Source organism: Glycine max, chromosome 13 (genome assembly GCF_000004515.6).
Source record: "Glycine max cultivar Williams 82 chromosome 13, Glycine_max_v4.0, whole genome shotgun sequence".
NCBI classification, from domain to species: domain Eukaryota; kingdom Viridiplantae; phylum Streptophyta; class Magnoliopsida; order Fabales; family Fabaceae; genus Glycine; species Glycine max.
In genome coordinates, this window is record NC_038249.2 from 34,919,729 (window position 1) to 34,932,531 (window position 12,803).

A 12,803-nucleotide genomic window follows, 5' to 3' on the forward strand; every position below is an offset into this window, starting at 1 on the left:
CTAATTGGATTAGTGGGCTAAGCCCAAAGATGGAGGAGTACCTAGTGAGTATAAAATGCATGTGGCTCTGGTGGTTTGGCGCCGGTCCTTAAGAAATAACAATGGCTTCGAACAAAAGGCATTTCGCGGAGAAAGACGACGATCCTCACTCGTTATCCAAGAAGGCGAAGGAATCTGAATCTGAATCTGAATCTGAATCCGTTGCATCTCCTTCTTCTCTGCAAGTTCTTCTCAATCCTGCGGACTGTGACTTGGTGTTATGAATCAACCATCAGACAAATCAAACCATGAGGAGGCGAGCGTTAACAGAATAGGAGCAGGATTGCTGAGTTGGCTTGCAGGATTGGGCCCTTGGATGATCCTGTTGGGAATATGCTTTTTCTGTTAGGATAATTGTTGCAATTCTGTTATTGCTAGCTTTCTCTAGAACCTGCAAAAAAAGGAACGAATAATTAGCAAATGAAGCTTATAAATTGTCAACCCATGTAATGAATTTGCAAGCAGAAATCAAAGTTTCTTTTCCTTATCTTATCCCTTTCTTTGGAGGAATTCTGGGCCTCGAACTCCAGAAACACCTGCACTCATTTTCTCTTTACTATCCATCTTGTTACTTGTTTTCATTGAAAACCAAACATCTTATGACTTATCCCAAGCACTTTAATAAATTTGACGCTGAAGAGTTAAAATTGTTATAATATTGAAAGAATCGCAAGTTATTGCTCTCTTAGGGGAAAATGGGTTGGGGATTTGTCAATTTAACGTCATAATATTTTCTTGAGCTGTTAATACTTAGTTATATGCTAAATAGTCAAATATTTTATTGCTTTCTTTGTTTAACTCATTTATCTGTTACCTTAGGAAAATTAACAATTTGATGATTTATTGCTAGATTTCAATATTGATGGCAATGGACTTGTTCGATATGGCCTTCATGAGGAAGGGTTTGCTTATTACTGGTCTGGTGCCCGAGCTAAGGTGGGAATAACCAGAGGTAGATATTGTTTTGCCTGCAAAGTGGTTTCTGCACAGACGGTTAACATGGAGGACACTGCCCCTGAGCAGCAGCATATTTGTTGCCTCGGGATTTCCAGAGGGGACAATGCGGTTGGAAACCTAGGGGAGTCCAGGCAGAGCTTTGGATAAGGTGGCACGGGCAAGTTTTCAAAATGTGGAAGATTCTTAGATTTTGGTGACAAGTTTGGTGTTGGTGATACAATAGTTTGTTGTGTTGACCTCGAAAGCAAACCGCTGGCTTCTATTGGTTTCTCCAAGACTGGGAAATTGTTGGGTGCTGCGACTCAATTTGATGTAGCTCGCCTTGGAGTGGCGGATTCTTCTCCAGGGAACTTACAATGGACATCAGCCCTTTTTCCACATGTGCTGTTGAAAAATGTTGTGGTCCAGATGCAGTTCAGTGTCGAAGATGGACTTGTTCCTTAAGAAGGGTTCAAACCTTGGGCCTCCACTGTGGAGGGCAGAAACATAGTGATCGGACCTTCTTTTTCTGAACCTAGGGATTGCGAAGTGATAATGATGGTGGGATTACCAGCTTCAGGCAAGACTACATGGGCAGAAAAATGGGTGAAAGATCATCCAGAGAAGCGTTATGTGTTGCTTGGGACAAACTCAATTCTTGATCAGATGAAGGTTTGTGCTTTGCTTGGCCCAATGTTGTGATCATTGTTTTCTGTTTGTAGTTTTTGCTGAAAGTCAATGTTACGCTGGTACCTGGACTATTGTGGAGAAACAACTATGGTGAAAGATTTGATCTTTTGATGGATAGGGCTACTCGAATTTTCAATGTACTGCTATCCAGGGCAGCTAATATACCTCGCAATTATATAATTGACCAGACAAATGTCTATAAAAGTGCGCGTAAGCCTAAGCTTGAGCCATTTGCTGATTATCAGAAGGTAGCTATTTATCTGATTGTTGGAGCTTGGAAGATAAATATTCTATGGATTTGGTAATATACTTTTTTGTCCATTTCAGTTTGCTGTTGTTGTATTCCCAAAGCCGGAAGAGCTCAAGATACGGTATGATAAAAGATTTACAGAAATGGGGAAAGAAGTGCCACCTGATGCTGTGAATAAAATGATAGGTATTTTTCTTTCATTTCCTTTACTTGTTATCTGATGGTTAAAAGTTCATTATTTCTCTTAACTTACACTCTTCTTATGGCCTATTTATTCTGTTTATGGTTGTGGCAGCTAATTATGTTCTGCCTAAAAGCAACGATATGCCTTGTTCTGATGAATTTTTTTATCAGGTATTTAGCAACCTAGTCTACTTCATGTTCTGCCTAAATATTTATTTGTATTTTGAGGTTATGTTTGTAGAACTGAACCAAGGCAAGTCTCAGAAATATTTGGATCTGATGAACCAGAATCTTGCATATATATCTTGTAATAACTCATCAACATGATCCCCTGGAGGTTCTTTTGAGTCTTTTGCTGGGTCCACTTTTCAAAATAAAAGAAGTTTGACAGGTTTTTATCTACACGCAGTTATTTGTTTACCTTGCAGTATGTTTGTTATTTGATGCTACTTTTTAATGATCTTAACAACAGTGCGCTTTGGTTCTGGCAGTGGTCTTCATCTGCCAGGCTCTTATTCTCCTATCACTCTTCCCATCTATGGGACCCCTGGTCAAGTTAGTCAGGTTTGCTCATTTTAGATATTTCTAATTGAAACCTTAACCATCTCATTTATTCCGTTTTTGTGGCAATGACGCTGATACCTAGGTGGAATAACTGTTCTTTAGGTTAATGCAAATGATCATGTGACTGAACTTAATGGGAGTATGAATTCATTTTCTGGAGTATATCCAGGAAGTCAAATTCCGCATGTTGCCAGAGCGCCCACTTCTTGTGAACCCTATTCCAATAAAGAATCAAGTTGTTTTGCTAGAGATATTGCCGGTTATAATCAAACTTACGGTGCCATTCTGACTGGTGATATCCGGAATTACAACAACTCTGTTGTGGGTGGCCCATACAGACCAAACATTGTAGAGAACAATATGGTTTCTCGGGATGCTTTTCCTGATGCCTACATGAGTGGCATGAATGAACCCTCTCCAATAGCAAGTGCAAGGGCAATATCTTTTGATTTTAGCACTTGTAAGGAACCTTATCCTGGTGCCTACAGGAGTGGCATGAATGAATCCTCTCCAGTAGCAAGGGCTAGGGCAATGTCTTTCGATTATCCTAGAGAGGTTTCCAGCCATTTCTACAGAGGTATCCAGCCTGACCTGCATACTCGCTCCCCAACAACATTTGGTAGTTACTCTCTTCCATTTTTGTTGACATTTTTTAATTAATACAATCCTTATTTGTTGCTATCTTATCTCAGATTCACTTTCCCCATATGGGACACCGACTACAAGACCTACATATGGAAGTTCACCTATTAACACGCCGTATTCAGGAAGATATGCCTCTCAGCGTCCAAGATAATTCTAACTGCTATGTAGATTCTGCTTGCCCACCTGATTGTCTATATATTAATGTTGTGAAGGGGAACAAGGCTTCACTTCCACTGACTGCAAAAATTTGTATATATGTATATCTGTTCATGTATCTGATATTTATTATTTTATTCAATTATGTACGTGAATGGAAAGTAATAAAGTGAGGTTTGTTTTATAGGCAAAAATATAAACGAAAAAATAGTTTAGTAGTTTTCTGTTCATTCATACACTTAATTACCAAATGCAACCATGGAAGAAGTTTGATGATTTAGTTTTTTCTTATAAAGGAATTTGTATAAAGAAAATGTGTAGTGAGAGGATAAGAGTACATCCACCCTTGACTTGAAGTTTTGGTTAAATTCATAAAATACTTCAATTCAAGTCATGTATGGATATAATTGTCTTCTCACTTCAGGGGAGGTGAATCTACAAGTCATTGTTTTTCTGCAAAATTATATATATCTGTTAGTGTTTCGCATGGAATTGCTTGCATGTATCCTTTTTGTGAACCAATTAAAGACTATCTACAAAGCATTTAAAATTTTAATACGTTACTTATTCTTTCCAATACTAGGCTACAACGGTAATTGGAAAAGGAAAAGAAAAAAAAAAAAAAAAAAGAGGAAAGAAGTTCAATGCTCTGAACAGTTCTATGGAAGCAAGTTCTGTTAAGGTGTCGGATTATTGTCGAAAAGGAACTTAATAAAGAATGGGAGTTTTTCCAGTGCCTCAACTAAACAGCCTGGAGACAAAATGATGAAAAACAATGTGGCCACTTAACTTCTTTGAACAATGTGATAGTTAATTTCAAAAAGTTTAGTTGTCCATGAAAATTATGATTAGAAGTAATGTGATGCACGAATTGTCTATCACATGTAAAGCGGGAAAGATGAAGGCCTTTTCAAGATCTAGAAGTAAGTGATCCACTGAATCTCACATATAGTGGCAGTTAGCCAGTTAGTATTCTGTATTCAGATTTAGAAGGGTGATCAACAACTAATAACACCAAGAAATGAGAGTCACCAATAAAGGTAACCTGTTAATAAGATGAACTGCATGGCTAATGGCATATAACCAGAATGATTTGGAAATGTGAGCTTGATAGCGTAGAGACCTAGTCAGATTAAGTATATGTGAATGCTTTCGTTCTACAATAGAGTTTTGTTCAGGTGTCTTAACACAAGAAGTTTGAGGTAAAATTCCATGAGTAGCATAAATTTCTGGCAAGAGAAACTCAGCACCATTATCAGTCCTAATGTAATCATGCAATCAAATTGAATCTTTACAGAGGTAACAAAGATGTAAACAAGATTTTTAGTTTTAGCCTTTGATCTCATAAAAAAAATCCACCTGTCTTAAAAATCATCAACAGTGAGAAAGTATCGATGACCATGACTAGAAGAACTGGTTACAGGCCCCCAATCATATTCGTCCATATGAACTAAGTGAAAAGGAGCAGTAGCCTTACTTGATTTGAATTCTAAGTAAAAGATAGTTTAGTCAAATGACAGAAATCACAACCTTTATTTGCAGTCAAATTGTACATATGGGAAATTGTACAATATGAATTTACTGAGATGCTTAATGACAGAAGGGTGTAAACTCTATGTCTGCACGTGGCAATCCATAAGTGGGCCACTTCAAAAGTCCAAAAGGGAACACGAGGAAACTACACTTTTAATGTTCATATTACCACCAACTTTGATACTTATTGCATGTATTATTTGTGTGTATTGAGTTGCAAGAAAGAAGGATGAATAGAACAGTGCTGATGCGTAATTATGGAAGCTGACAAGTCATGCTGGGGGGAAACTGAGCAATGTGAGAAATTTAGGTGTTGGGTTGGGTGGAAATGAACCTAAGCCAAGAGGAAGGAATAAGCTTGTGGGTTGTAACTGACCCAAATGTAGGGTACAATAGTGGGGCTTTTAATGCAGGGAATGTTGGGGAACAAATAACTATTGAAGAGACATGCTATTAGTATCGGGAGAATAATGGAGCTCTTAACTTGGTAATGATTTTGCAGCTCGGGAGTTGTAGGTGGAAACTGAGTATGCTGGCTTTCAGTAACTATTTATGATATTTGATGAACAAGAACTAATGTTTGCTTCGTTTGCCCTATCATCTTTGCATGGATGTTACTGAGCTGTTAATACAACACACATACAATGAATTTAGTGTTTTTAGAAGTTTTTGGCAAATGGGTCCCTTATTTAATGTCTTGTTGAACTTGTATACTTAATGCATGAAGTGTTAGCTTTGCCTTTTCTTATTGCAGGAAATATAAAGCATAAACACAATCATGGCATTGCTAATTAAAGGACTGGTTTGGTTGAAGCAGCGAAAGTCAACAGTCATCAATACATTTTCGGTGAATAGTTCAATACATAACCCCATACGCACAGGCATAGTGTGATAGTACAATAAGGTTCCGAAATACTAGCAAAATTTTAAATTTTCTTATTCTTCCTTTTTTTTTTTAATAAAGATCACATATACATAATTTAACTATTCTTAACGACATTACAAAAGGTACTCTGAGATATTGTTACTACTAACTAACCATGGATTTTATTTTTATTAGATCGTCCAATGAAAACACATAAATTCAACCATTAAATACGTTTTCGAAATTAAACATTCCACCCTCCATTCATAATTCATAAATAAAAGATTGAAGCCGAGGCCAAAGCTACTTCACAAGTAAGATTGCGAAAAAGTGAATGATAGAAAAGCAAGTCATCATTTTAACAAAGATTACAACCTAATTGTAACCACAAAAACTATTTTCTCTACCCCGAAATACTTCATAATCTTCAGAAAGCTCAACTCAGTTCTGGTGCAACAACAATTTTTGGTTGCTCTGCCAAATTGTGAAGAAAGTGTCCTATCAGATTGCCTCAAATAAATCTTCTATCAAGAAATGACAACAATGAATTTGAGTGTTTTCTATCAGATTGGGTGCCAAGGTCGCCAATTTCCGACTTACGGCCCCATTTTTGAAATTTCTCCGGTGCATGCATATATTCTAACAAGGTTAAACTTTAGGCCTTGTTTTCTCTGGTTGGATCCATAAACAAGTATAGAAAAAGGAAACAAAAAGTAAAAATGAACTAAATTTCTTTTAAAAGGTGTCACAAGCTACAAAATCTAAGGAGACAAACGCCATCAACATTAATAACAGGATTGGTACCGCAAATCTATTTCAATCAATACTCTTTTCTGCTGGTTTGATTTGGCGAGCAGCATGGCTTTAAAGAAAGAAATGAGTTTTTTTTTTTTTAATGGGTCTTTATAAGTTGGTGTCAGGTACTAAGGAGGAAAGGACATTTGAAGAAAATAAATGGATCCTGAAATAGACAAAGAATTATGTTTTTTTTTCTTTTTATTTAAATTTTATTAATGTGTCATTTTATTATTGGTTGTGTTTATCAATAGTAAATGTATTTGAGTATATATCTATGGAGTTTCATTTTCCATGCATGTGATAAAAAAATTTAATCTTAATCAATATGTTCAAAGGATCTAACAAAGTTTCATATATTAAAAATAGAATAGGGAATGGACTAAACCAATTCGAAATCACTAGGGAAAAATCTTTGGAATCTTTTAGTTCTTGTAGGAAACAAAATAATATGAATTGGATAGGTGTTATATTATTTTAAGAAAATATAGTCAATTTTTTTTTTATACAATCTTAAAACTATGTAATAAATTTTTTACATATTTACAGTGCATAGTCATTAACGTCTAAATTATGAAAAAAAAACAAATTATATACTAATAAAATAAAACAAATTTATATTATCATCTAATAATAAATTAAACTATGATGTATGATAAATTTATTAACCTTTATAATAATTATATTAAAAATCATACGAATGATGATTTGTTTTTAGTTGATAGTATAAAAGATTTTATATTAATATCGCATAATTATTATATTTTAAATTATGAAAAAATAAGTTATGAATGGATAATTTTATATTGAAAATTTGTTGATTTTTATAATAGTTATCTTAAAATCATATTAAAAGTTCTTTTTTTAAGGATACTAAAAATGATTTCTTATTGATTAATAATATAAAAAAATTACACTAATAGTACATACTAAAATGCACTTATGTAAAAAAAAATTATACTATTATTTAATAATAAATTATAATTTAAAATAACATAAGTTGATTGACTTATATAATATCTCAAATCATATAACAATGATTTTTAATTAAATAAACAATAGTGTAAAAGTTTATACATTAACACCAAAAAAAACATTAAGCTCACTAATTATATCCAAATTACTTTAAACTTTTTTTCTTTCTATGATCACATGTTTAACCTTTTTACCCAAAATAGACTGTCTACGCGGCATGGCATGTGGTTTGGGTAAAGTTTCACATTTATGCAAAGTAATTACCAAAAACAATGGAATACTTACCTCCATTCGGACCTCAAACCAACGTCTTGGATTGGTAATTAAAATAAAAAATGGAATAGATTCCATGAATAAAAACCTAAATTGAGTACGGGGCAAATACAGTGATTGATTAAAATGATGAGTTTGAGAAGTGTAAAAGCATAACAACTTTTTAGGTTGGATTTGTATTTTTTTCGTGTATGCATAAAAGATCGTCTTGGTTATTGCATAACACAGGACCACACACCCCCTTTCCTTCCCACCCTATTATTCCATGCCTTCTTCTCACGCAAAAAAGGCCTTATAAATCCCACACTACACCCTGTCTAAAGCCCTCCTCTACACTGTTCCCTTTCACCATTCCATTTTCTAACTTTTCTGACTCTGCTCATGGCTTTTCTTTTCTTAGCATCACCTATTCTCTTGGTATCATAGTTATTTATCTTTTGCAACGTATAATTGTAGCCAATGGAGGAGGAGAGCGAGTTTCTTTTAGAAACGAAGCTCATTATCAACTCGTTATGCACAGAAACACTTTCCCTTCTCTCTGTTCACTCTTCCCAACCTCTGTTTTCATGCATTGTCACTTTCTGTTTCTTGATTCTCCTTTATTTGCCTCATCTATTTTGGAAGATAGTTTTCTCACCCGTGCTGTTTCTCTCTGGGGTTCTCTTGCTCCTCCTTCTCCGTCTCGGTGCAATTCAGAGGTCTCAAAATGAAGAGAAGAAAAACCCGGTTGAACCTGAACCCATTGCAAACGAAGAAAACAGGGGAAACAGAGAAGAGAAACAGGGGAATCCCATTGAACCGGTGGAAACCGATTCTCAGGATCATGTTTACAGGTGGATCACGAGCCAATCTCAAACAACGATAAAATCTCAAATGGGTTTTCAATCAAGTTCGCGTTTTGACGAGTCTTTCGTGGAGTGGAACGTGAAAGCGCCGTTGGAGGTCATATACGAAGGTGAAGAAACAGAGCAGAATCAAAATGAGAAACGTGACGAGGGTATTTTGAGGCACCCGTCGTTGTCACGGTACTACCCTGAAACTGACTCCGATAGCTCGTCGGAGAGTGGGTTTCCGGCGACGGAGAACTGGGACTCGCCGGAGAACATGTGCTTCAGATGGGATGAAGAAGACAGGGAAGGGTTAATTGAGATAGCTCTTGACGGTTGCAAGAAGAGGGAAGTGGGGTTTCACTTCGATGAGGAGAATTTGATCGAGATTGATATTTCTCCGACGAGGCACAGGGAATTTTCCGGCGAGGACGACCCCTTTTCCGGTGAGATTGGTTGCAATTAGTGTGATGTTTACTAAAGATTAACATGGTGGATTATTATGTGATTTGTTTTTGGGATAAGGGAAAGGGAAAATTAGAGATTTGGAATTACTTTGGATTATGGCAGAGTAGTATGTCTCTTTTGGATGTGGTCACCATTGTACTACTCTCTTATCAAATCTTTAAGTGGAATTAATCACTAATCCCAAATATTCAAATGCCATTAAATGACTAAGATACCCCTCCCCATTCGTCCCTCTATCTCCATTAGTTACTCTACAAATTAATGCATATGGTGAGATTTTTCCTATATTATAGTCAAGGTTTTGATTATGCGTTTAAGATTTAACTTGCGGGCAAGTGATTCTAATTGCAGTCATAGTGTGATTATGAAAACTTTTAAAACCTAGTACTATAGTAATAATTGTAGTTGGGAATTGCAATAAAATCTTAATTATACTAATTGCAATCATACTTTTTTTTAAAAAAAATCTTTGGTAAAAAAATTATTCTGTTGATAACTAAAATGTGTTAAAGTATAAAATGATAGACATTTTTTCAACAAAGGTAAGTTGATTTCAAAAATAAGTATTGTTCTAACGATGCCTTGTAAATGTTATACACAAAATTGCATGCTTTAAACTAACAAAATATATAAAGATAGTTTATTTTTAAGAATAAAAAATCAATTTAAATTACAAAATGTAGTATTTAATAAAAATTGAACGGTTGTGAGGAGGATCTTAGAATTTCTCCATGACATGATATGGTCCTATATATGTCTGGTCAATGATTGGTTGTTACTTGTTATACTTTGCACCCCCAAAATGGACTTTGAAGGCACTCCTACCACGTAGCATTTGAAATAGCGTGAGTACTTGGTTCAATCAAAGTTCAAACACTATACCCCACTTGAAGCGGTTTGCACTTTGCATGTCCCATGTAGCGGTAGAAAAGTTAAATGGATTGAAGGGAGAGTGACAAGTGACACGACGTACTAAGAGTAACATTATTGTTTGATACATACCAATACATAAGAATATAAATGTGAATAGAAACTTTGACAATAGTTTGAATCAATTTTTATATCTTAAAATTTCTCTTAGCAGTTGAGACAAATGAAAGGGACTTTCACTCTACGAGTCTAGGAATAAACAAGTAAAAGATTAATTTAGGCATTTAGGCTTCAGGTTTTGCTGTCTAGAGAAGATTCTTATTACCTCATATTCACTTTGTTTATACATATACCCATATGTCCATGTTTTTGAGGATTTTATCGGTATCGCGCATGGTGCCTATCAAAAGTTGAGAGACGTCAAATTCCAAGGGAATTTACAACCTTCTGTTTGTGATTGTCTGTGCAACCAGGATTTCTGTTCAAAAGCTTAATTTTTTTTCAGAATGAATAAATGTCGTTTTGTGGCAAATACCAGTAACTAATTATTCTCACAGGTAATATATTTTAGCTTGTGATTTTATTCCTTCTATTTTTTAAAATTTATGATTTTGATTTTTTAATCTTATAAATTGATAATTTTGGTCCATTATTAACAAATAGTCATGATTAATTAAGTTATCAAGTTAATTATAAATTAATTAAAATCATTAATTATTAAAAAAAATTAATCTTAATTTTTCACACATTATGCTCCTCCTCTTTTCCTTAAAAGTTTTTTTTAATAATTAATAATTTTTATTTAATTTATAATTAATTTAATATTTTTAGTAATTACAATTATTAGTTAATAATTTATTAAGGGACCAAAATCACAAATTTATAAAATTAAGAAAATGAAATGTTATATATAATTAAAAATCAAAAGAACCCAAATTATAAATTTGAAAAATTTGGGGATAAAAATTACAATTCAGCCTATATCTTAATATAAAATTTATTATTAAAAATAATTTAAAGACTCCTTGTAATCCTATATTTAATGATATTAATTAAACGATATTTGAAATCCGACTCTCATTATTATTTTCCTATTTAGCCCGCAACTTGTGCAGGCTAGGTGTCTTTTAATATGAAATCCAATTAGATGTGAATTTTTTCAATATCATTCACATAACTTCTTGGTTTAATTTTAGTAAAATGAAAAACTTACGGGTTAAACAGTATTTGAGAGCTAAGACTGTTTGGGATTGTTTTTAATCATAAATTTCAAAAATTAAAAATAGAAACAATTCTTTAGTTTGTATATTATAGTTTTCTTTGATTTTCAGTTTAAAAATAAAGTTATTTTGAAAGTTTTTTATCCTATTAAAATTAGTTTAACAAGATTTGTATAATGATGGTGACAATAACAATAATAACAATAATAATGTTGATGATGATAAAAATGTTAGTTGTTGAGTGCTGGTTGTGTAGATGCCAACTCTGGTGTGGTGGTAGTGAGGAGTGGTTGGGACGATGATGTCGGAGGTAAAGATGATAATCGTGACAATGATAGCAGTGCAAATAGTGATGACAGAGATGATGGTAGTAGTAACAATGCCAAAAGTAGTGATGTTGACAAAAATGATCATTCTCAAATGTTATGAGAATGTAATTTTTTAATACTAGTACTTATGAAATATCTCATGAGTATGACAAGACGTTAAAAAGTTACATGTTTATTTGTAAAAATAGTTATTGATCTTGATAGTATTACCGAATGATTGTTGATGTTTCAAAAATGATTATTTAGAAGATTCTGACCAGTAGAAGATTCTAACCAGCAAAAATATTGAATAAAGTATAACCGTGTGAAGTATAATGTATGAGTTGCAGAAAAATCAACAATTAAAAGCATTACAATTAATATATTGTAATTTAGTCCTATCATATAAATATTTCTTGATGATCAAGAGGGCAGGAAATAAAATCATATATGGGTGAATTTGTTTAAACTTAAAAAAAATATTTTTTTAAACGCTTATTTTAATTTTTTTGAAGGTTGTTTACAGTACATGTTACCACACAAATCCAGTCTATTATTCTTCCTTTGTTTTCCATCAATGATTGATTGCCTAGTGTGGAAATTTTCAGAAAATGGGCTATACTCTGCGGTTCTGGATATCAAGAAAGCGAACTCACTGTTGCTGCCAACTAAGTGTGATGAGATGCATGGGGATAGTCAACATGAAGGAATCCCTAGCTATTAGATGGAAACCACCATCAAGGTTAACCTTGATGCCTCGGCGAAGAAGAATATTGGCAAGGGTCAGGGTGTCATCTATCGTGATTCAGAGGGCCACAAGTGCTAGTAGCAGCAAAATCAAAGAAGGTAGTGGGTGTTAGAACTTAGAAATTAAGGCAATTCAATAAACAAGTCAGACCTTAAAATGAGTGAATGTCTTTAAAGATTGCGATGAAGAAAATGCAGGTAACATTTCCTTGGTTAAGATATTAATTAATATCTTTACACTTTGCTTGGGGACCGTCAGGATGTACATATATATGTTAGTATAAAGCAACTAGCGTACGTGTTGATCACTCGGACAATGTTGGCCATGCATGGCTTCCTCTTTCAGAGTTCCTTGTTAAAGCACACTGCCCATCCCTCTTTAAGCTAGCTAGTTTGGTTTGTCAAGATTTATTCTAATGTTTGCTGGTCTCCCTTTGTGCTTAGGCTTTTTTGTCCCGT

At 34.1% G+C, this 12,803-nt stretch overlaps 2 protein-coding genes across 11 annotated transcripts; both read left to right on the top strand.

Annotated features, from left to right (window-relative positions):
• The first annotated feature begins 79 nt into the window (after positions 1–79).
• LOC102668527 (heterogeneous nuclear ribonucleoprotein U-like protein 1) lies at positions 80–3,657 on the top strand. Of its 10 annotated transcripts, none has more exons than XR_005887959.1 (8): positions 80–1,647; positions 1,784–1,913; positions 1,993–2,101; positions 2,211–2,269; positions 2,387–2,489; positions 2,571–2,662; positions 2,765–3,281; positions 3,355–3,657. XR_005887959.1 is itself a non-coding variant. In XM_041008348.1 (8 exons), the coding sequence occupies exons 1-5, from the start codon at positions 1,531–1,533 to the stop codon at positions 2,343–2,345; spliced, it is 480 nt and encodes a 159-aa protein (XP_040864282.1). In that variant the 5' UTR covers positions 80–1,530; the 3' UTR covers positions 2,346–2,489; positions 2,590–2,662; positions 2,765–3,281; positions 3,355–3,657. The 10 variants fall into 10 exon arrangements, 1 of the variants encoding a protein (XP_040864282.1); XR_005887956.1 differs by having other exon boundaries at positions 2,590–2,662; XM_041008348.1 differs by having other exon boundaries at positions 1,725–1,913; positions 2,340–2,489; positions 2,590–2,662.
• Positions 3,658–8,135: 4,478 nt separating this feature from the next.
• Positions 8,136–9,397, top strand: LOC112998741 (uncharacterized). Its single transcript, XM_026124896.2, has one exon. It carries the CDS (start codon positions 8,364–8,366, stop codon positions 9,195–9,197), a length of 834 nt encoding a protein of 277 aa, XP_025980681.1. The 5' UTR covers positions 8,136–8,363; the 3' UTR covers positions 9,198–9,397.
• Positions 9,398–12,803: the final 3,406 nt, after the last annotated feature.

What these genes read in the sequence shown, in the direction of transcription:
- LOC102668527 (XM_041008348.1), top strand. Translation starts at nt 1,531, where the DNA reads ATGATGGTGGGATTACCAGCTTCAGGCAAGACTACATGGGCAGAAAAA. An exon ending in CAATTCTTGATCAGATGAAG is followed by an intron (nt 1,648 to 1,724) that starts GTTTGTGCTTTG and finishes AATGTTACGCTG; the next exon opens with GTACCTGGACTATTGTGGAG. An exon ending in TGCTGTGAATAAAATGATAG is followed by an intron (nt 2,102 to 2,210) that starts GTATTTTTCTTT and finishes TGGTTGTGGCAG; the next exon opens with CTAATTATGTTCTGCCTAAA.
- LOC112998741 (XM_026124896.2), top strand. Translation starts at nt 8,364, where the DNA reads ATGGAGGAGGAGAGCGAGTTTCTTTTAGAAACGAAGCTCATTATCAAC.